Source organism: Abramis brama (genome assembly GCF_963993115.1).
Source record: "Abramis brama genome assembly, chromosome: 2".
Taxonomy (NCBI): Eukaryota; Metazoa; Chordata; class Actinopteri; order Cypriniformes; family Leuciscidae; genus Abramis; species Abramis brama.
This window is the reverse complement of record NC_139964.1, coordinates 45,102,792-45,126,733: the sequence shown is the minus strand read 5'-3', so window position 1 is coordinate 45,126,733 and position 23,942 is coordinate 45,102,792. Positions and strand designations below refer to the sequence as shown.

The following is a 23,942-nucleotide window of genomic DNA, read 5'->3' as shown; positions in this document are numbered from 1 at the left end:
TGCCAGAGGGGCAGAGTAAAAATCGATCACCGTGATTTTGCCAGTAAGACATGTTCCTGGATCAACATATTTTGAACAACATTTCCGTCCAAAAATATCCTTCGTTCTAACACTATCCCCACCCCTGAACCTTTCCCTACCCTAAAGTTATCCCTAAAATCAAAGGGAAATGACAGGTGAATAATACTAATGTAAAATCACATAAACCTGGTTATAAGACTAAACTTACACTTTAAACTTGTTGATCCAGGAAAACGTGGTAGCCAACTTGGTGAAAACAAAAAGGTGAACGTGATTCATAGGTCGGATCGGACCTGTAACCTGCAATGGTTAGCCTAAGGATTTATACTCTGATTAAATTATATTTTGACTTGCATGAAACCAGTTACTTTAGATGTTACCACATATAAAGCACACTATTGAGTTTACATTTAGACCGCCTCGCATTAATATATTAATCTTTATAATTAAACCAAAATACGCGTTTCACAGAACATTGAATGCATGATGGTAACCATCATGCATTCAATGTTCTGTGAAACGCGTATTTTGGTTTCAAACTGAGATCCTGAATACGCCTGGTGAGAGTCCATGACGCGTTTTTCCACACGTCATTACGTTGTCTGGGACCTGGGTCAACGTGATCTCCAACCCCAGAAGAACTCCATCACGGGATTTTCAAACAGCCACTCAAGATACTTTTTGAGAGTGAGCGCCGTTCACTCGCAGTTCAGTCTCACTGCCTCCTTTGTGTGTGTGGTGTGGACGGTGCTGCTATCTGAGCACAGCGCTCACCCCTAGGGCGTTCATAAGCAAAATAATTCGGGTTTTCCGCGTCACAGCAGAATTGCTGGAGCATGTCTGTAGAGCTGGAGCCCGATTTCTCCAACGACGAGGTGCTGAATATACGTTACCCGCTTCACCGCGCATGCAGGGATGGAGACGTCGGCGTTCTGTGCTCGCTGCTTCAGCGCTCCACCAACCAGGCGGACCTGGTTGCCGAAGACTCGTTTTACGGCTGGACCCCCATTCATTGGGCAGCACACTTCGGGAAGGTAACAGAAAAACATTTAATTTCATAGATGTATGTTTTCTAATGCAGTTATTTTCCAAGTAGCGTTACAGTGGCTTCCGGAGACGCGATGATTTAGGGAATAACGAGGGTGTATAACATCATTAGTCAGGCGTTCTGTCATCAAGAACTGAATCACAACATGTGCACATACAAACAAAACTCAGATATGTTAACAAATCACTCCAATAAGGCCATCGGCAGAAAACCGGTCATATTCGCAGCGGCTGCGTGCAAACTCACATGCTGGGTATGAGCAGAGATTAATCACTTAGTATGTTTGAACTGCGAGTGAGAGCATTATGATTTCTATCTGAGATGAAGCAGACTACAGTGGCAGTGCTGTCTATCTAAAGTGCGTAACGAGAATGTTGTTACGGATGAACCCTGCTAGTTATGTTGAATAGAAGAAATCAAGCCGAGTATAGACATTACTGGTTGTTTCTTTGCTTCTGGATCACATTACTTGGACAAATCAACTTGCATGGACAGTGGCCAGGAAGGCTGCACATCAGGCGCCAGTACGCACAGGCGCGAGCTCACTGATTCATTCATTGGCTGAGCGAAGACCAATAAAACACCACGCGCCAAAAACGCGAATTTAAAATCCAAACTTTTTTGCGAGTTGTTTTATTGTTCATTTCTTTATGGATTTATTTTTTTTATCTGTAAGAGTTCGATGCTCTGCGTTTTAATTCATGATTTAGTTCATTTAAACATGGTTATTAAGCCTGGAAATTACTGTCACTAGGTTTTTTTTTACATTACTTTTTTTTTACGATGCTGTTATTATGCCCAAATAGTCTAGTTTACAAATGCAAACCACAGTGACTTAAATTATACAAATTCACTGCAGAGTGGAAGTGTTTACAGACACAGTTGACAACCTCTTATGCCTCTTGTTAAATGGTTCACATTTGATGATAATATTGATTTCAGTTTGCATGATCTTAGGCCAATGATGTGATGTTTTGTTTTTTTTTTTTGTAGTGCAGAAGGATGCACTTCATGTGCTGATGAAAATGTCTACAATTAATATTGATGTTATTTCAAATACATCACCTCATTATTTTGCAATGCCAGCATTCAATATGGAAAAAAGGAAAAGCCTTAGTCGTGTGGAACTATTTTTAGCATTGTTCCTAATAGACGTTTCCACAGAAACCCTCTGAGCAAAGAACCAGTCCTGTAAAATGTGTAAAATACATTTCTCTCCCAATCTCATACAGAATGCAAAGGAAAGGAAACATACAGGCGATACATTTACTAAGAATTAACAAGGTGAATGACACAACACGCATGATAAAAGATAAAAGTATTTTACAATGTGAATTCACCCTTTACATTTCTGTGAAATAAATGTTATAAGCAATGCATAAACTTGAACTTAAACTAAGCAAAACTTTAATGTGAAAATACACATAATACACACTTTTCCCATACAGACACAATGCAAAAAAGAGAAAAGAAGGACCAAAGATAGGAAATTATCAAGATTTATGCAGTCAGAAAATTAAAGGGAGAGATGCAGAGTCAGTCTATACTTGTCTAGATGTCTCTGCTTACTCATGTGTGTTTATTATAAACAGCCACTTCTAAAAAAAGATGAGAATATTTAACTCCGTTCACCACTGTGAAGGCTGATGCTATAAACTGCAGCTTGAGCTAAAGGCTCACTCCTTATTACATAAAATGTTCTGGAATTATTGATGGTCATATGTTGACAAGCATGGTGCAAAGTCATTTCAATGGTTTGTTGATTTTTTTTTATTTTTTATTTTCTCTTTGTCACAAACAGCTGGAGTGTGTTATGAGGCTGGTGCAGGTGGGATGTGAAGTTAATGCACGGACAACACGGTTCGCCCAGACCCCGGCTCACATTGCTGCATTTGGAGGAAATCCAGAATGCCTGCTGTGGCTCTTACACACTGGGGCTGAAATAAACAGACAGGTTGGTCCATGTACAATAATAGCTGGCGTTAGTGATGAGGGTAGTACTATACTATATACTGGTATGCCAATATATAGGAGTTGTGATGTCCTATATGTGACTTTATAAATGAGTTGAGATTTTATTATTTGTGGTCATATCAGCCTTATGATTTTTTTCCCCCAAAGATGTCAAAACCAAACAGCTAGTAAACTGTATGTCACAGTGTTGCTTTCGTCAATGAAAATTATGACGAAATATTGTCGTCAACGAACCGTTATCACCTGACGAAAACGAGACGAGACGAGACGTAAATGCTGGTCATGTGACGATGACTAAAATACATGTATAATGCAATATCGTTGACGAATAACAACGAGACTAAATGTGGTTTACAAAATAAAAACTATGCTAAAATGTCTCTTCATTTTCGTTGACCAAAACGAGACGAGACGAAATGTCACGACGAATGAGAGAGTTGTGCGTGAACCCATAGCTTTGTCGGCTTTAAATTCTGGTTTGCGATCTGGTCACCCGATTATCAGCGAATTTAATAATATTACTCCATTAGTTATTCTATTAAAATGTCTCATTGATATATTTGACACATTCATAATCATTACTTTTGCCGGTTCTTTGTGACAGCTGTATGTTATTGGCAGCGTCTCTCTGGTTACATGAACGCGTCACCGCATCAGCACCAGAACATGGAGATTTTATGTTAGAGAATAATCGCACAACCTATTCGATATTCTATAATTAAATAAACTAATCGAATATCCAAAAATCGTGACTCATCCCTGCATGGAATCTCTTGTTTCTTTTCCCAAATCTTCACTCACCTCTCACCCATTTTCTAAAGGGATTATAAACGTTTCTTCATTGGTTCGCTTTTAATTAGACCTATTACATTCGTATTCTTTACTGTGGTAAAGTAGAAAAACTCTGTAGGACAGATAACCTACATTTGTACTTGCATGTCAAATTCTTTTTAACACAGTTTGTGCTTGTTATATTAGACATAGAGCGCGTCAAGTTTAGTTGTAAAGCGCGTTTCACACGCGCGGGTGATTTTTAGTTTCACTTTCTCTGGCAGCGCAATCTCAAACATAGCCTAAATATCTCGCCCTTGTGGAGGATAAAATTCGCTCTTCAGACCAATTTACATCAAGTAGAAAACACGACGATATCATAAAGAGATCGATGGTCTCTTTCCTGCTCGTGTCCCACATCCCTCTCAGAGCGCAGAGTATCACGCGTCTTTGTGTGGAAATATAAAACGAGTTTTTAGTTTTTTAAATAACCCCCCCAACCACCGCCGGTAGTTGGTCCATTACTGCGGTGGTAAAAAAAAAAAAAAAAAAACTGCCACCATCACAGCCCTAAATATAGACTAAATATAATAAGATAACCTTGTTTGAAATTCTATATTGACTGGGTTAAATAGAATTGCATTACTAAAAAGAGACTAAAATACAATTTTCATTGACTAAAACTAGACTAAAATGTCATCAGTTTTCGTCGACTAAAACTAGACTAAAATGTCATCAGTTTTCGTCGACTAAAACTTGACTAGACTAAAAAGAGTATGAACGTGACTAAAACTAATAAAAACTAAAAGGACAGCTTGACACAAAGACTATACTAAAACTAAAATTAAAACAGGCCGCCAAAAACAACATTAATGTCACATAATGTTGCATTTACTTCTGGTAAACGTCTAAAGCTCATTTGTCAGCTAGAAAAAAAAAACTCTAGAGAGGAGCATTTAGAAAATATATGCATTATATTTTTACTTAACCAGTTGTCTTCATTAATGTATGTTTGAATAAATCTTTAATGAAAACAAGTTGTTATAGCCACTTTTAATTTTTTATATTTAAAGATCAAATTGGAGTAGAAACAATTATAACACAAAAATGTTGATATAAAAATGCCTTGTGTTATGTGCAGTTTAATTGATTATACAGTTATTATTAACTAAACTTGCGGTTTTCAGATAAAATTAAACTCATTTCAGTTTCAGTGTTTTGGTAAAATACTGGTATTGTTGCATTACTAGTTACTATCTTTGAGAAACTGCCTTAAAGTTCTCTTATCAGTTGCTGTAACTTATCATCCCTGCTTCCACTTCCTTCATTTCTCCGTCCTCTCCGGTGTCCTGGTGCACAAATCTCTGCCAAACTGATCCTATTGCTAGGGATGATCCTCTCTGTGATAGACAGATCTTTGAATGGTGACGTCTTTCCCCAAGGGTTGAGCACTTTAGTCTGTGAATTAGCCTAAAGGGCATTAGAGGTTACTCACACCTTAACAACAGATGAAGACAAGTAGACTAAGAAAAAAGTGACATGCATGACAGATTGTCATTTTTGATTAAAGTTCCCATGACATGAAAATTTCACTTTGAGTTTTTTTAACATTAATATGAGTTCCCCTAGCCTGCCTATGGTCCTATACATTTTTATATTTTGTTAAATGTTACTTAATTAAAAAGTTCATGTTCTCAATAGTTCAGTGCATTTAGTAATGTTAAAGGACAAATCCAGTGAAAAATGAACCTAGGGGTAATTAACACATGGTTACCGAGTCGATCGTTCCCTGCGATGCGTTTTCATGAAAATCGAATGTAAAGAGTTTTATCTTTAAAAACAGATTAGCTCATAACAGTAGTATATGGGGCACAGAGTAAGTAAAAATAAATCGCTAGTTAATACCACTAACAAGGCTCAAAATAGCCTCACACAAACACGGTAGCATAATGAGGGTCCATACATGCAAACCGAAGCATTGAGAACTTTAAGTGTACAGACAGTTTAATAAGAAGATACTTTATAAAGACAGTACATTACGCGTTGACATGCAGGAGCCATCTTGGAAAACAGTCTCGACTAATCGAGCCATGAACGCCGTGCTACGTTAGATTTCACAAACGTAATTCCTATCGACCAGCTATCCTATCGACGGCGTTCGTGACTCGATTAGTCGAGACTGTTTTCCAAGATGGCTCCTGCATGTCAACGCGTAATGTACTGTCTTTATAAAGTATCTTCTTATTAAACTGTCTGTACACTTACAAAGTTCTCAATGCTTCGGTTTGTATGTAAGGACCCTCATTATGTTACCGTGTTAGTGTGAGGCTATTTTGAGCCTTGTTAGTGGTATTAACTAGCGATTTATTTTTACTTACTCTGTGCCCCATATACTACTGTTATGAGCTAATCTGTTTTTAAAGATAAAACTCTTTACATTCGATTTTCATGAAAACGCATCGCAGGGAACGATCGACTCGGTAACCATGTGTTAATTACCCCTAGGTTCATTTTTCACTGGATTTGTCCTTTAACATTACTAAATGCACTGAACTATTGAGAACATGAACTTTTTAATTAAGTAACATTTAACAAAATATAAAAATGTATAGCTCACTGTTAGTTAATGCATTAAAGGGGTGATATAATGCTCTTTTCACAAGATATAAAATAAGTCTTTGATGTCCCCAGAGTGTGTATGTGAAGTTTTAGCTCAAAATACCCCACAGATATTTTTATATAGCATGTAAAAATTTGAGGGTAAGCAAAAACGTACCGTTTTTGTGTCTGTTCCTTTAAATGCAAATGAGCTGCTGCTCCCGGCACAGAGGGCGGAGCTTCAAGAGCTCAAGTCCTTTTACCTCACACAGACATGCACTGAAAATTTCAAAAACCTTTAGCCTATTTATGTTCAAACCGGAGTCAGACAAATATGGAGAGACTCAAGAAGAAGTGACACCATGTAGAATGCAACAGGACATTTCTGAATAGTTAGTTGATGAATTTATGTAGCTTATGTGTTATCTTCTAGTCATTGATTAGCATATTCTGTCAATCTTATTCTGATAATCTATAAATCGCTTTCCCAGGGGCGGAGTTTATGTAAATTTTAGGGTTTGTAATGTCACTAACCTGGGAGGAAGCTTGTGTAGTCCCTACCAGCCGTACCCCTTTAAAATCAAAATGATGCTGTCAGGATTGTTTAGTTTCATTGTCTTTTGTTTAGGTTCTAGTCATGGTTGTCTTTGTCTCCGTTTTGCCTGTGTTCTAGTTAATTATTAGTTAACTTTACTTGTTTTCAAATGGTGCCTTCAGTTTCCTGTGTTCCTATCACACATCGGTTGTCATGGTTACAGACTGTCATGCACCTGTTTCTGGTTGAGTTGCACGTTATCTCTTGTATTTAAAGGGATACTTCAGGATTTAGCATTAAGCTTTGTATTAGTAGAAAACCTGTAGTATTTTCGAATTATCGTGCTTTCCACCCTCATATCCCCCTGAGATTAGAGATTTATGTATTTTTTGTCTGGAAAAAATCCTCCGATGACGCAAAAATCATCATTTTGCGTCATCGGAGGATTTTCTGGCCAGAGGCTAAAGACTACAGCCAGTAGTAGGGGCTGTTCCGCATGTTTTCAACCCACCCATAGAGGGTGGGATCTCACTCACAGAATGTACACATAGTGTCAGCCGTCTTTCTTTGGAAGCTAAGCTAGCAGGCTCTTGTTCTGTGGAGAAAGCTGAGTAGTAGGGGTTACCATCCTCCTTTTCCCGGACTTGTCCGGCGGGCAAGATCGTTCAAAATGTCCGGGATTCGGCTTTTGCTTTCTGCAGTCGCCATTCATTGTTTACATGCACACCTTTTGTTTCAATCTAACTGAATTCATTCCGATTGGTGAATCTGAATGTAGTGTTTACATGAACGCTAAACAAGTGATCGGTTGATGTGCGTTTTAACATTGCTAAGAAAATTCCCGCTCCTCCGTGAGAGATACGAGACCGGCGCGTCTCAGTAATGACGCCATCGGCCTCGCGCCATTCTCCCGCGGCTGTCAGCCTCGTCCTGCTCGCCACAGTAAACATAATGAATGGCGACTGTAGAATGCAAAAGCCGAATCCCGGACATTTTGGGCGATCTCTCCTCCAATAGGAGGGAAGATGCATAGCAACCTGAGGTGTGGAACGGCGGATGTTTGCCGCACTTGATTTCAGGATTCCTGTGTTTTTCCACGTATAAGCCAAATGTTTACCACAAGTCGGTGTTTCTCACTGTGTGCCATAGCTCAACCACATATGGTCCTCATGTGTTCGTTGTTATCTGGGCCATATACCTCAAAATCAGTTGTGAACCAAGAGAGCATTTCCCGCAGATTTTAAAGTTATGGCAAAACAAATATGGCTACAATTTGGCCCATATCTGTTCAGCCATGCCACATCTAGGCCATATGTGCCAGATAATACCCACATGTAGCCCAAATGTAATTGCTATCTGGGGTTTGTTGTAGTCCTTAGGCCGGTGACACACTGGATGCGTGGCATAAGCGTCTCAGCTGCGTGGCGTGTCCGTTTTTATTTCGGCTCCCATGTTAACAGGTTAGAGCTTGCACACTGCCTGCGTGACATGCGCGTCTCAGGCGCGGCTCGAGCGGAAAACGCGTGCATGCTAGAAATAGAACCGACGCCTATTTTTCACGCGACACGCAAGCGTCTTGGAAGCGTTTCCATGCAAAATTGAATAGGAAAAGATGTTTCCATGTCATTTTGACACGAATACATATTAATACATGTCATTATGATGTTTGAAAGTGTCTAGGGTTTGACATAAATGCAAATATAAATGTAATTTAAAAAAAATATTATCGATTTTCAAGTACTGCACCTGTCAATACAGAACGAAATATTCTATAGCCTATTTTGCCGTCAATACTGCCGACGTTGTCTTTGCTGCTATATATTTATGTTTAACATGAAGTATAGGCCTTCCACAACTCTCTCCCCATATGTCGAATATATCACCAATGAGGCTTATCATAGTCACCTAGCAGCAGCAGCGCCGCGTCAGACACACTTCTGGTGTGCAAAGACATGGAAAACGCCTCGCAAACGCCACGCAGCTGACACGCAACAGAAACGCCACGCTCACGCCACGCAGCCAGTGTGTCACCGGCCTTAAGGCGAGACACTACAGGTGAATAGGGTAAAATTTTAAAATAATAGATATCACCATGAAACTTCCTCAGTTGATTACTTGCACAAGTATATAAAAAAAATGTATTACAAGTTTTAGAAATTTGTATGTTTAATTATGCAAATTAGGCATTATCTCATTAAATATGCACTATTTTGCACATATTTTCGGTAGATAGATCTGAACATATGATAAAGCCAGGTGCAAAATTCTTTTTTCATTTTGTTTACACACAAGATGAAAAAATAAAATTCAGAGGGATTTCAGGATATATTCTTTCATTACCTAGGAAATCAAAATATACTGTCCATAGCCTTAAAAAAATCGATTTTCGACATTTTTATTAATTAAAATGTCACACAAATCAGACCAGGAATTATTTATTAACAAATCCCTCTGAAAATATCTTCAGAATACTGCTAAGTGTATAACTGGAAAGTTTGGTGTACATAGGTGCTACATAGGCTGAGATGTATGTACTGGAGAATGACAAAAAACTCATTTTGAGAAAACGGCAGTTAAAGATTTAAATGGCTCTAAAATGAGATTTCGTCATTAGCTTTAAATCCCCCTTTGGACATTCACGATTGGTTACTGACAGAAAGGAAATGCCCATATTTGGGTTACATAGCGTTGTGCAGGAGCTTTACAAGGACACCGTCATGACAGACTAGATGGAACTCGGCATGCCGCGTTGGAATGCTAACTTCTTGGTAAATTCGGGAGAAACTTACTGCCGCAAGTAAACAAAATGTAATAAAATAAACATCTTAATGTATATTTTCAACGTTTTCTTTATAGCAGCTTGAAAGAACACACATTGAAGGAGTAAACTAGCCCAAAATCTCAAAACTGACCACTGCATGAAAAATCGATGTTTTTGCCTGCCGTGTCTCGCCTTAAAAAGCAATTTCTTTAAAAGAAAATATCTCCCTTTGCTTTGAACTTTGAGCGTCGTAACTTTGCAGATGTTGTTTATGCTCAGACAGCAACATTACACACTAACTAAAGTTAGAAAAGTGAAATCATAATCAACCACCCCTTTAACTAATGTTAGTAAATGAGACCTTATTGTAAAGTGATACCCAGTTCTCTTTAAATAAATGTTAAATTGATATTAAATATCTAAACATTCTATATTTAATTATTAAATGTGCAGACTGAACAGGTGGAACTGTTAAGGCCATTTGCTCATGAGTTAAGAATACCAACATACTTTGACAAACCTTTTAGAATGTGTCCTGTCTTAACTGTTGGATTAGGGTTTTTGTCTTGCACATTTTGATCCCCCATGCTCTTTTGGATATGGTTTTCATTTTTTTTATTTCTCCACAGTTGTAGTTGCAACTTGCAACTGATATGATGGTGATGCTGAAGTCTTAAAGTATAGGCTGAGGTGTTTAGCATTAGAAATTGATTACAGCTGCACGCTTAATTGTTAAAAGATTGTGATCTTGATTCAAACACCCACGCAATCCTATTACTAAATGACAACGATTCGGCTATGTATATTGAACCTAAGTATGATCACAGCGAAACATTCAAACCTGCGTTTGCACTGCCGCTGACCCAGAGAGAACAGTTGTCATGATAAAAACATCTTCACAAATCTTTTCAACCACACACAGTATCATTATTTCTGTTACAATATTTCAATTGTCATTTGTACTTGGATATAAGGATATAAACACTAATGTTACGATAACAATCAAAATAGAGTAATCCACCTTTTGAAAGTAACTTGACTCTTCAAATAAAGATTGTATAATTTACATTGTTACACCAGTAAGTGGTGACAAGTGATGTATTGCATTTGTCATTCAGTCAGTCATTCAAGAGATTTGTTCCAAAATTCTGATTCATCCAGTAATGAATCAAGTGAAGTCTTTGAGTGAGTCATTGAATCATCATTCATTCAAACGTAGCAACTAACATTTTATCAGAACCTCTAGTAAATTATATTATTTTGTATAGTTGTCTATTCAGAATCGTGGCAGAATTGTGATCTCTATTTTAAACAAAAAATGATTGATTTTCAGTTTATCCAGAATCATGCAACTTTAAAAGTGATTACTGGACCATTTAAATAAGCAGCTGATCAATCGGGCATTCCAAATCAGGCTCAACTTACATTTACTGTAATTTTGTTTAATAGTGACATCACTTATGTTAAGTGATGTCACTATTAAACAATTACAATAAATGTGTAATTACAGCAAATGTTTTTACTAGACAAACATGCACAGAGACTGATGCTGTCCATCCTGTATTGTGTTGGTTCAAGAGGAAGTGAATGAGAGCAATCCCTGTTGTATTACTGTTTCTGCAGTAATTGTGTGGTTTGACCTACATTTTGTGGTATTATCTGGGTTATTTAGGAGCAAATTATTGTCTGTGCTTCAGTTTACCGCCTTTAGGGGGAGCTGTTGTGTTAGGGTGAATAGTTCAATGTCTTCCTTATGACTCACTGGCTGTGTTCTGTAAAAGTGTTCTGCTAGATTCTCTTCTTCAGAGTGATATCTACCAGAGGTGCAGACATGGACCTTTAAACAGCATTTTAGATCCACATTGTTTTCAACCATGCTGAAATATGTTGTCAGCCTGTCTGTTGCATGGTAAGTTTGAAGAACTGTTCAATTAATGTTGTGAAAGCCTGTCAAAATGTTGCATTTACCATATGGTTTCAGGATTATGTGGGTGAAACACCCATTCACAAAGCAGCACGGGCCGGTAACATGGAGTGTATTAATGCCTTGTTGATCCAGGGAGCCAAACCGGAGTAAGTCACTGTCTTATTGCTTTTTTTTATTTTGTTTTTAAATGCTTTATCATGTGACTTCATGAGGTGCTTTTTGTTACATCACAGTGTGAAAGGGAATCTCCATAAATAAATAAACTCTGCCACAGAGCATGCATTTTGATTTTGACCATGTCATGAAATCAGATGAAATGCAACTAGAAAGCCTTGATACAAAATACAAGAAAGCTTTAAAATCCTTAGAAACTTCTATTTATTTAGTCCTGAAAAATCATTTGACTTTATGCCACAATCAGAAGAATGTAAATACAAATATTATTACAAGAATTATTTTGCATACAATTAGTAATTGACACCCTTGTAGTACAAGGTCTGTAGTTATAAAATTTTCCAAATAAATGTCATTGTTATTTGCATTTTCCACATAACACAGGGAAAAATGTCCCTAGATTCCTAGATTTTTCTTTCAAAACACATTTCAATTCTAAAAACAACTACAAATGTACAACCACTTAAATTGTATTATTTTAATTAAAGGATAGTTCATCCCCCCCACCCTCATGTCGTTCCAAACCCATAAGAATTATTTTCATGTTTGGAACACAGATGAAGGTATTATTAATATTCTTTAATCATTTTTGTCCATTGAAAGTCTATGCAACCAAAACTTTACAATGTCTTTTTGTACTACTTGATGTGTCAAAGTAGTCCATGTGATGGAGAGGTGTAATTGGGGACAAAACACTAAAGGTGCGAAGGCAACTATTTTAATCGTTGGTATTATTATTATTATTATTATTCCTTCTTCCGCTCTGGCAGTCCATAGAACCGCTTGTGGGAAGTTATGAAATTTGGCACACTGATAGAGGACAGTCTGAACTGTCACCATAGCAAATTTGGGCTAGTAACAAAATTATAAATTTTTTCCTCTGATTCCTTGGCTCAAGATGATTCGATTGCACCCTATGACGCGATTTTCCGTAATGAAAATTTTCCCGCCATTTTGAATTTTCCCCGTTCTAGACGTTTGCTCTGATTTTCACGAATATTTAACCAGATCATCTTCAAACTATGCCGACAAAAAGTCCTGGAATTCAAGTTGATTCGTCAAACCGTTCTTGAATACCACGCGAACAAATTTTACGTAGCGCTTGCGAAAACAGACTTAAAGGGATGGTTCGAGTAATTTCAACCTAGGGTCCTTTGCACCATGACCTCAAGCCAAACACCACCCTTAGAAGCTTTTTTTCCCCTTAGTCGAACATTATTAAAGTTAGAGCTTATTTAGAGAAATCAGCCGGATGGCTTAGTGCAGGTACTAATGGATCCAAGGTTGTATCTCGTAAATTACTCCACTAATAATGCCCAGAATGGTACCAAACTTCTACAGTAGTACAAATAGGTTCTGTACTCATAAAACGAGGCATTGGAAAGTTAAGTACATCAGGAGTTTATTTAAATAACACTTGCCTGATGGCTTATGCTACCGCTAACTCGGACGTCGAGGTCACTTTCGTGATTTGGGAAAAGCCCGTAAAAGTCCTGGCAGAAAGCGATGCATAAGGATATAGTGTAACGACTAACAATTGTAATGTAGTGTAACAGTTTGCAACAATTATTAATTAACACTAAGTTGTCAACACTTCGTAAAAAATAATTTTTCCGTAAAAAAAAACCTTTTCAGCAACACCAAGTGATCACGTGACTTTTCTTTTTTCTTTTTTTCTTTCCGAAGTGTTGACAACTTAGTGTTATATATTATGTTAATATATTTCTTGGGTTATGCCGAAAACTTAGATACCAATTTTGCCATAGTCAGCCAAACTTCCTGTCCGCCATCTTTATTTTCTTTTAAAACCTACTTTTTCAAACTTCTCCTAGACTGTCCGATTTTCACCAACATCGAATCGTATCATCTCCAGACCGTGCCAACAAAATGTTATGGATTTTGTACCGCAGCAGCAAAGTTGAGGCATGATGCCAAAATGACTATTCAGGCTTCATCTCTGCAATGTCTTGACATATTGACACCAAACTTTGTATGTGTCATTGTCACTTCAGTTTGACCACACCACATCAATTTCGTAACTGCACCACCTATTGGTCAAAAGTAACAAACCATTAAATCATATTATTAGTGACTGTATATGATTATTTTTATTTTTTTTACACATTTTGCCTAAAATCATCAATGTCTTTAATTGCTCATTGTTGCAGTTGGTCTGACACTCCCAGACATGTTGGCATGGTATGTTGTCTTTGCGCTTGGCCCCGATAATGGCTGCTTGCAGATATATTTTGGGATTATATTCGCATTTAAAAAAAATAAAAAATAAAATACATTCATTCTTTGTATTTGATACACCAGAACAAACCTCATTTGTTATCATGGAAGCTTGAACATGCTTGTGACACTTAAGAACAAGCCTTGTTGGTTTTCGTGCTTCAAGCGAGCACTGTTGAGCATCTATTTTCTTTAATGTTTAAATGTTAATAAAAGCCTAAATCATATCTGTTGATCATATTAACGATTGTCTCTTCAGAAGACTTTAATTAAATTGGTTGATTCATAAGGATACTTTTTGTACTTCTTAATGAGTCAGTTTTGGTTGCGATAGATGGACAAACATTATGAGAGAATATAAAAGTATCTTCATTTGTGTTCTGAAGATAGGCGGCAGTCTTATAGGTTTGGAATGACATGAATGGCAGAATTTTCACTTTTGGGTGAATTAATCCTTTAAATGTATTGCTCTGTTTTATTGGATGCAGCTACAGTCAGCATTAGGCCAGCAGAGCTTTTTTAGTGGAGTTTTTCTTTAATTAACATGTCTGTCTAAACTTGTCCTCATTTAGCTTAAAAGGTGTGTTTGTGTTTAGTGATTCAGTTTGAGGTTAAGATGAAAATCACACAAAACAAATGCACATTTCCTCATTTTTCCCCCCAGCAGATCAGAGGTATTTTACTAATCTTGGCATAGAATGTGAACTGCAATTTGGAAATATTCAATATGAGAAATAAATGATCCATTATTTTTTTTTTCTTTCAGAGGTATCACTCTTAGCCAATAAAGTTACACTGACATGTAGGTATGCAGATTCTCATATTGGCTGTGCTGGATTACTAGAGACCTCTTAAAATGCAATTACATTTTGCTTTAAATCCAGTGAATGAAGGTTCTTAAAGTAAGTACTGGTCTAAAAAAAATGTATAATAATAATCATAAAGGATAGTTTTTTTGAGAATGCTGGTACTCGTATGTGAGGGCTGAAAGATGGGTGGATGTTTGAGTAATTGTGCATTTGTTTTTGTTTTTTTAAGTACGTCTGTAGGTATTAGGTAACCTTAAAAGCATGTTGCCTTGTGTTTGTGTGTTTAATGACATAAAATGTTTATTATATTGTCTTAAATGACTTCTCTTTCCAGATTAGCTTAACTAAAATTTTATTGTTCTCTTTAAATCATACAAAAATGTATGAGTTAATGGCACGCTCAAACCGCTACTGTTCATAGATACATCAGTCAGTGTATACCAGCACATGCTTGCATTAAAGCCGTGTCTTCACCAAAGCTTTTTCCTGTGACTAGCGTATTTTTCCAATTGTTTTCAATGGGAGCGCCACGTTTTTAAAACTCCAGGAGTGTAATGAGACTCTGAGCGCTCTGTTTTTTACTGATAAATCTTACCATAAAAAACTTTACCATAAAACTTTGGGTAAAACGCAGCACTCATCATTGTCACTTTTTACCCAACCGTCCAATCACAGTGGAGGAGGGGCGGGAAAAATACAACACCGACCAACCACCACACTCTGCCTGTACAACGTCAACAGATGATGAAAAGCATAATAATGGATCCAAATAATTTAAAACAAGATACTCCATTGTATCGTCATTTTTATATAGAAACAAAACAGAAACAAACTATCTGTGAAATGAGATACTAGTAACACTTCCGCGGATATTACGTATCATTGCAAGCAAAGCGTCTCAACTGAAAAAACTGCTACGCTTCCAAAATGCTCTCAAGCGCCCACAGCTTGGCGTTTTCTGCAGAGCGCCTAGAGTTTTCAGATGGCTAAAAACGCTTTGGTGGACACGCGGCCTAACAATCTGGCAAACATTAGTAATAAACAGACAAATATCTCTCTCTATTGTGAAATAAGTTCTTATGTTTTCTAGTTTGCCTGTTTTTTCCATTGAAATCATTTTCTCTCTCGAAAAACTTTTTTTTAAGTCTTTTTAAGTTTAAGTCTGTTATACTGTATTTAGCATCAAGGACCTTCTGTAGACCAGACTGAGTAAATTTATCCAAGTTAGATATCCTTGGCAAGTTGGTGTGAACTGGATTGGCACGTGTTGGGAATTTTTCTCATTTTTCAAATGAGACCACAACCACAAAATTATACAGTTGTGTAGTTTGTGGCAAAATTGAAGCACTGCTTTTAGTATAAGTATACTAATAACAATCTCTAATAACAATCTCTGAATTTAACATGTGATAAATCTACTTGGAAAGCTGACTTATAAAATGATTCACAGGTTATTCATCAAGTCTTTTTTTTCCCCCAAAACATCTGCATGTAACATCATGTTTATACATGTTTTTGAAAAACTTAAAATCCCAAATAATCTTAATTCTTAAAATATCTATCAATTTGTAGACCTGTTTACTAACATACTAAAAAGCATTCTTTTTCGAAAACAGCATTGTCTTTAATTTATTTCTTTGTTTGCTTGTATATTTTAATTGGCGAAGTTCTTCAAAACTTAGTTTCAATCGAAACACTAATTGATATATATCGTGGTAATTGTCATTTATAACCGTAAATAAGACTGGTTGAAATAGTTGTCCATAGAATTGTCTATACTATCAATGTGTAGCATAGCAGTGCTTTGTTTTGTTGTAATTGAAGCTTTAACACTTTCTTACTATAGAGACCAAGTGAGTTACACCATTTACCAAAGAAAAAAGTTTAAGCTGTTACATCAAAATATCACTAAGGCTGTCAATGTATTGAAAGATTAATTCTAATTTGTTAAACGCCATTAAATTGTATTTGGCAACAATAACAATTTTCCCAATTTGATATTAAAATGGTTTCATTCTGTTCTGCTTGACTTCTACAGTTGGAGTCTATGTATTTTTTCAAAAAGCACTGTTGCAGATTTTAATACTAAAACATCAAAAGTTCATAGTTGGGATCATGCTTATTAGAAAATCGTTTATTAGTAAATTCAGAGACTCAACAGTAAATTAATTTATGAATTAAATCCAAACTTGGAACAAAAGTAAATTAATTTGCTGCCACTGCAAGGTGTAATACAGTTGTTTGGTTCAGTAAGCCAGAAAGTTGAACTGAATGCATTAACTTATTTCTTTGACAGCCTTAGTTGTGTCCCATCTGACTTTTATAGGCCTTGACTTTTTTTTTTTTTATGTTTGTGTCCATCTTTCTAATGAGCTTATAATAAAAATGCAAATAGGAAGTGGAACTTACATTCAGTCAGATCTGCACAAAATCTGTCCTTGATGGTCTAGGGTATACAGTAGCTAGTGCACCAGAACACAGCATAATTAAAAGCAAGGATGTGTCAACACTTTATACAGATAAGTTTCATGAATGTCTGCTTGTTTTTATGCCTCTTAGATGTGTACTATATATGTTACCTTTCTGATTAAAGTAGCATGTTTGCAAAAAAATATTGAAGATCCATTGTGAACCGTTACAGAGAAGGAAAATCCCTACACATCTCAATGTTTTGCAGCGGTTGAATTTGAACATGACTTGATTTTCTCAAGTAAAGCCCAGAAAAGGGGGGAAGCATTCCAAAAACTGCTGCCACACGTTCTTCAGCGAACACCCTTACATTGAGTGTTCACACTATCGCTCCCTTCAGTATCTACACACTGGCAATCTGTCGAGGTATTTCTTGTGGTGATTGGTTTTAATTCTAGGAGAACAGTCATGATAGCATTTAGACCTGCATGCTTTGCCTAGACAGCAATGTCTTGTTACCTATTCTGCAAGATTTGTTTACTTCTTTACTTATTTGTTCTCAACTAACAAGAATATGGGGAGGCTCAATAATACATGTTAATCATACAGTAATAAGCTTGAATAGGAGTACACTTGTAAGCAAAAGTAGAAAGCTATGTTAAAATTACAAGGCAAATAATGTTTTAAAACATTAAATGCTTCCTTGAGCAAAATTATACTATATGTAGGACCTCTACATTTTCAGTGCCAGACAATTACTTGTGGCAATACGTCTTTCATGCCAAACCAGTTTTTATTAAGAACTTTATTCTATGTGCAGACCACCTTCTTATTGACCAATAGAGGGTTTAGCATAAAATCCTGTCATCATTTTTGCAAGTAAATGCATGAATTTAACCCCTTAACTGTCACCCCCCTTTTTGAGAATAGATGTGGAAATGCACTATCCAAATTTAAATAGGTCTATATTCCAAAGCATTCTTGAATTACAACCAAGTTCGGTCTTGTTTTAAAGACACTAAGCATATTATTGCAGAAGTGAAAGCACTTAAAAAAAAAAAAAAAATTAAAGTATGAAAGAGTTATGGAAGTTTAGGTTTTCTGTAAATCAAATGTACTGTACTAAATTTTTATTTTATATAAAATATATATTTTTAATTACTGTAAAATCAAAGCCAAATGTCTAACCAAGTTGTGTGCCAAATTTGAAGTTGATTTCACAAAATGTGAAGTTCCTATGAGATTTTGTTTAGGCGCTGTACCAAAAAATAGCCACCGGTTGTCATCCACATTCCACTGATTTTTATTTTTATTTAATTTTTTTATGTATTCTCCTGTAACAAATTAATACATTTGTCAAAATATCACTTCTATCTCAAAATATGGAACCTTCAGTCTCAGTCCTTTACGACAATATTCTTTGTGTCAAGATTAGAAAAGGTTTTGATCATAAAGTAGTTATATAATGTTGTAATATGAAACCTGACACCGCCCACTAGGGGAGGAGCCCAAAAGAATTAAGAGTACCTTTTCCATGGAAACGCAACATCCAATTTCAAAACAGTTCTTAATCTTTCGAATGATACTTAATTTATGATTTGACAACTTTAGGATTACATTGTGATCTTTATCTAAAGATTTAGATCAATGATTTAACAAATACTGATGATAATAAAATTTGTTATAAATTAACAAGTACGTTTTTGGCAATAAGCTTCTGCGCATGAGTGAGATGAAGGGTAACGATTAAAAGCAAACCATATTAAATTGTTTTAGAAACAATAGAGAGAGAAAAATTTCACGATCAAGTTGTCACAATTCCAACATTTTAGTTTAATAGCAAATATCCAATAGCAAAAGCTAATTTCTATTGAACACTCCTTTTAAGTGTTTATTTTTATTTAACATGTAATTTTTACATTTATTATAATTGTAAAAAAAAAAAATATATATATATATATATATATATATATATATATATATATATATATATATATATATATATATATATATATATATAAAATTAAAACAATGCCATGTAGCCTTTGACTACTATTTTTTATTAAGGATAAGTAAACAGTCAGTCATACATTGAATATCAGACATGCTCATCTGAGAGAACATGCACAAATATCTGCATGTAAGCATTTGAAAGAAGCCCTCTGTCAGCCTAGTGTACAACATTAAGTCTGTACTACTGCAGAAAGTCTGGTATTGATATTTTTTTTTTTTGTATTTTGGTACTGAAGAACCAGTACTTTTGACATTTTTACTTGGGCATATAAATGGTCATTCTTAACTCCAGTTCAGTGAATTCCTAGGCTTAAGAATTGTCTGGCATTGTCTGATGTTTTGATTGAATGTTTCTGGAAGATTAAAAGATTCAATCTGACATACTTGGAAGCATTTAATATTTTATTTGAAAGTAAAGGGATGTTTAAGCAGGAATGTGTGAATGCAAACCAATCATATAACTTTTTTGAAAAACTGTCTTGTCTTCCTTTATATTCTGAGGCTTTTTTTTTTTACTTGTTTTTAATGTAAAACCCATTTAAAATACAAAGGGAGAGACAGATAGGTAAAACCGAATTCATAAATGAACCAACTGCTGACCCAAATGTTATTCCTTCTCATTACTTTGTGCAGACATTGCAAAAAACTAAAATTGTCACAAGTGTGTTAAATTTGGGGGTGGTTTTCCAAATGCAAATTAAAAAATGTTCAAGACAAAAAGTAATTAAAAGGATCATTTTTAACAAGGCACCATTAAAAGGCCAGGATCAATCTATATCTTATATATCAATGTCACACAGACTGGGCTTAAAGGAATAGTTCACTTAAAAATGAAAATTATGTCATTTACTCACCCTCAAGTTGTTTCAAAACGAAATATCTTCTTTTGTGTTCAGCAGAAGAAAGAAATTCATACAGGTTTAAAACAATTTGATGGTGAGTAAATTATGACAGAATTTTCATTTTTAAGTGAACTTACTTTAATCTTATGTCCATTTTTTTGCAAAATGGCAAACATTTATTTTTAAACCATATAGAATGTAATCTGATTAAAATTACTGTCTAAACATCTTTTATTAATTTAACATGTTGGTTCATGTCTGAATTCTAATTTAAGTGCACACACTGCATTTGGAGATAAATATGTTTTGAACGTTTCTGTAACTTTCTAATGAACTAAGGTCAGTTTGTTCTGGTTTTAGCTACCTCTTGAAACAAGGATTGACTGCCTTTGGTACTTTTAAAATTACAATTCTCCAAATTATCATGTTGGTATTAAACTTGTATCAGATTGTTATATTTTGATCAAAACATTATGATGTAAGAGAGAAAGTAGTTTGGCATATATTTTACGACAAAAAAATTGGTTTCAGAACAATATTATTTCCTGCTGCAGTATGTGAATAAATAACATTTTGGGCCTTTCCAGAAACTAGCTTATAGAATAAAAGGGAAAGTCTTTGCAGCCTTAAATTTGAAATGGTAGCATAACCGTTCTAATCAGACAATTCCAGATCTGACTAATCATCTTTTTTTTACTCACTGTGCAGCTGGAGGAATGCAAATGGTTTGACAGCAGCTGACCTGGCCCATGCTCAAGGCTTCCATGATTGTGCTCTGCTCCTCTCTAACGCACACAACCAGCTAAATCAGCTAAATGGATTTGCTCATAATGGGACTAACCACACACACATCCAGGGCCGCAGTCTTCTGAATGGGACAGCCAATAGGAAAAGATTGCTCGATTGCACAGAGCCAAACTATGTGAAAAAAGCAAGAACTGAGAGTATGTAAATAGTATGTGCAAAACATCAATTCTAAACCAAGGAAAAACATTTTTCTGACTATTTTGTATGTTTTCCATTTAGGCATGAATTTCTCGGTGAAGACAAACAATGGAATTGGAGAGGAGCTTGAGAGTATGAATGTGGAATCAACTGCTGAAAACCAATCAGGTGGGACTGGACCTTCTCCACCAATGTCTATTGACCATGAACATTATGAAGACAGTGTTTCTTTGAGGAACTCCTCTCCCATCCTAAAAATGTTGGAGCCCACATCCATGACTTCTGTTCCTGGCCCCTGGCTATGGACAAACTCTTATGCTTATTTATGATGGCCAGGTTATCAAGTTTTCCCAGTCTAATCAACAAGCTGTCAGATGGAAAGACTGGGATAATATATTCTTCAATATATCTGCAATATAATATTATTTGGGATGAAATGTAAAAAAAAAAATCTAATCTGAAAGCGTTTAATTTAAGTATGCGCACACACAGGGAATTTGACTTTTAAGACAAAACAGCTAGTATAATACAGAAAGACGCATACAGAAGAGTTGCTAGTTTTCTTGGCTTTATTTGCATGAACTTTTGCCATATATTCTGCATATGGTAATTCTAAATCAATTTAGTAAAAGTATATTACCTTACTGTTATCTTAAATACAGGCTTGTATCTAATATAACTTCCAGCTATACATTTCAAAATGAAAGCATTTACTGATTTTTAGGATATGTCATGTAGATGATGTGTCTTGTTTACAAATGAATAAATACATAGGGTACTATTTTACTACGTTAAAGATTTCAAATGTAATCTGCTTGAATTCTATGTTGAAATGTTACATGGGTTAATTTGAAACGTTTAAGGCACATTTTATGTTACTTTTTTTTATATATATATATATATATATATATATATATATATATATATATATATAGTGGCTATGCTTTCTTAAAGTAAAAGAAAAAAACATTCTAGATTTTCTCACTGCTGACTTTTGCAGTTTGGTGTTCCAGTGCACTCCACAAAAAAAAGCTACCCCATTTCCCCTTGTGACCATTTGGAAGAGAACAGTCTGCTTGATGACTTGTCATCTTGTTAAAACCTGTCTTACAGCTGACGTAAAATAAAGGATCGGGCTTAGGATAGCCGATACCGATCCTTGAGATTGGCTCAGGACATCCCTAATTATTATAAACTGTACACTTGAAATATGAGCAAAAAGTGCTCCTACTGAAAATGAAACTACAACGTATTAGTAAAATGTTTTTGTTTCTCTGTTCTGACTCAAGTTCATATGTAATCAAGGCCATTTGTTCATCAACACTTTCTGACGCATGTCTTGTTTTAAATGACAGATGAAGCCATAGCCACAGGTTTGAGGAATGGTCATGGGCAGCAGAACAGTTTCACTGTCAACAGCTTCGCCACAAACGGGCAATGCTATCAGTCCCCTTTCATTCCAGCTGAATCGAGAAACGACATGTGTGGCTCACTGCACCTCAATGGTAGCCCAAGCAGCTGCGTATCTCACCGGCCTGCATGGGGTGCTTTTCTGCCTGATTCCGGTGAACATCTCCACTATGGACACTACCATGGTTTTGGAGATACGGCAGAAGACCTGGAAGATGCAAGCAGCTGTCATGAGCACACTACAACCGTGAAAGTAGAGCAGCACTATGACCAAGAGGTTCTCAGTGCCGTGCAGCTGTTCCATGGATCATAAAAGTGAAAATGATATCCGTCCATTTAATTAGAAGTGGTCACGTTGGTGGCAGCACTATCCGCCTTAAACTAATTAAATCTTGCACCTTAATGCAGGCTATATAAAAGTTGTTTTTGATAAAGGGGAAATTATTTCTACCAAAGGGGAGACATTGAATTGCATTTTGTATCTGACCTAAGAAATTTATTTTATTATATGTATGTGTTTGAACTCAACCTAGCTATCTGGGTGCATTTAGTTTTTCCCTTTAATGCAAGTTTAGAATGTACAAGGAGTTGATTTTGATTTATGTGGATTAATTGTTAGTTTGTAACGTTAGTTTTGTGCCAATGAAAACCAGTTTTTTGGAAAAGGGAGAATTTTGTATAGAATTGTTGTTGTATGCTTGTCATTTTTTTCCCCCCTGAGAAGCAAAGCTGACATGCTGACTGTAAAAGTGTTGTTTTTTGAAAAAGAAAGCTGAAAGATGTATGACATTCCTTTGTTTGTTTCTACCCTGTGTTCTGATTTTAAAAAAACAATGTAAAACACAAAAGAAGCCCCTTCATTGCCACGTGAACACAGTTTCTTCTATTAAATTGCAGAAAATGTATTTTATTTTAAGGTCGGCCCATAGAAGAAAAGCTCACTTTGCCATATTTGGCTGATTTTCTTGTAAGAGAAAAGTTTCCGACATTTTCTTAGATCTACTTCAATGCACTTTTGCCTTAACCCTCGTTTTATTTCTGACATGCATTTTGTACATAATGCACTCAGAAAAGCAGGAATACTTTGAAAGTGAAAAGTTTTCAATGTGAAAGCCAGTTGTTCATTTAAAAAGTTCTATAAATCCACTATCAAAATAAAATGGAACCTTATTCCTTAAGTAAACATTAACACTGCATATATTTAAAATGTTGTTTTGTTTTTAAATACATCGTGCCGTATCTGAAATAAAGACTGCTCGTAGTGAATAACAATAGGTGAAATTTGATTAGCAAACTGTTCCCATGGGAAGCTGATAAACCCACCTCGGTTTCCTGCCTCACGTGTTTGGACACACGGGTGTCACCTGTCTTCTGCGTCGACCTTTACTGCGATACCTACAACGTCATTAGCGCTCCGCTTTCAACAGATGGATCTTCGATTTTATTCTTTGTAAAAGGGGGGACCATTTG

At 35.9% G+C, this 23,942-nt stretch overlaps 1 protein-coding gene and 1 long non-coding RNA gene across 2 annotated transcripts; one reads left to right on the top strand and one right to left on the bottom strand.

The window, feature by feature from the left end:
• The first annotated feature begins 674 nt into the window (after positions 1–674).
• On the top strand, positions 675–23,261 carry ankrd10a (ankyrin repeat domain 10a). Its single transcript, XM_084100800.1, has 6 exons — positions 675–1,055; positions 2,871–3,023; positions 11,690–11,781; positions 20,826–21,061; positions 21,144–21,230; positions 22,418–23,261. The coding sequence occupies exons 1-6, from the start codon at positions 858–860 to the stop codon at positions 22,783–22,785; spliced, it is 1,134 nt and encodes a 377-aa protein (XP_083956926.1). The 5' UTR covers positions 675–857; the 3' UTR covers positions 22,786–23,261.
• On the bottom strand, positions 21,967–23,893 carry LOC311074318. The gene is made up of 2 exons (XR_014604278.1): positions 23,796–23,893; positions 21,967–22,680 (listed from the first exon to the last, which is right to left on the bottom strand). It is a non-coding gene; the product is annotated as an uncharacterized lncRNA (long non-coding RNA).
• Between the last annotated feature and the right edge of the window lie 49 nt (positions 23,894–23,942).

Coding starts and splice junctions, on each gene's coding strand:
- ankrd10a (XM_084100800.1), top strand. CDS start 858: ATGTCTGTAGAGCTGGAGCCCGATTTCTCCAACGACGAGGTGCTGAAT. Junction 1,056..2,870: donor GGGCAGCACACTTCGGGAAG/GTAACAGAAAAA, acceptor TGTCACAAACAG/CTGGAGTGTGTTATGAGGCT. Junction 21,231..22,417: donor AACTGCTGAAAACCAATCAG/GTGGGACTGGAC, acceptor TTTAAATGACAG/ATGAAGCCATAGCCACAGGT.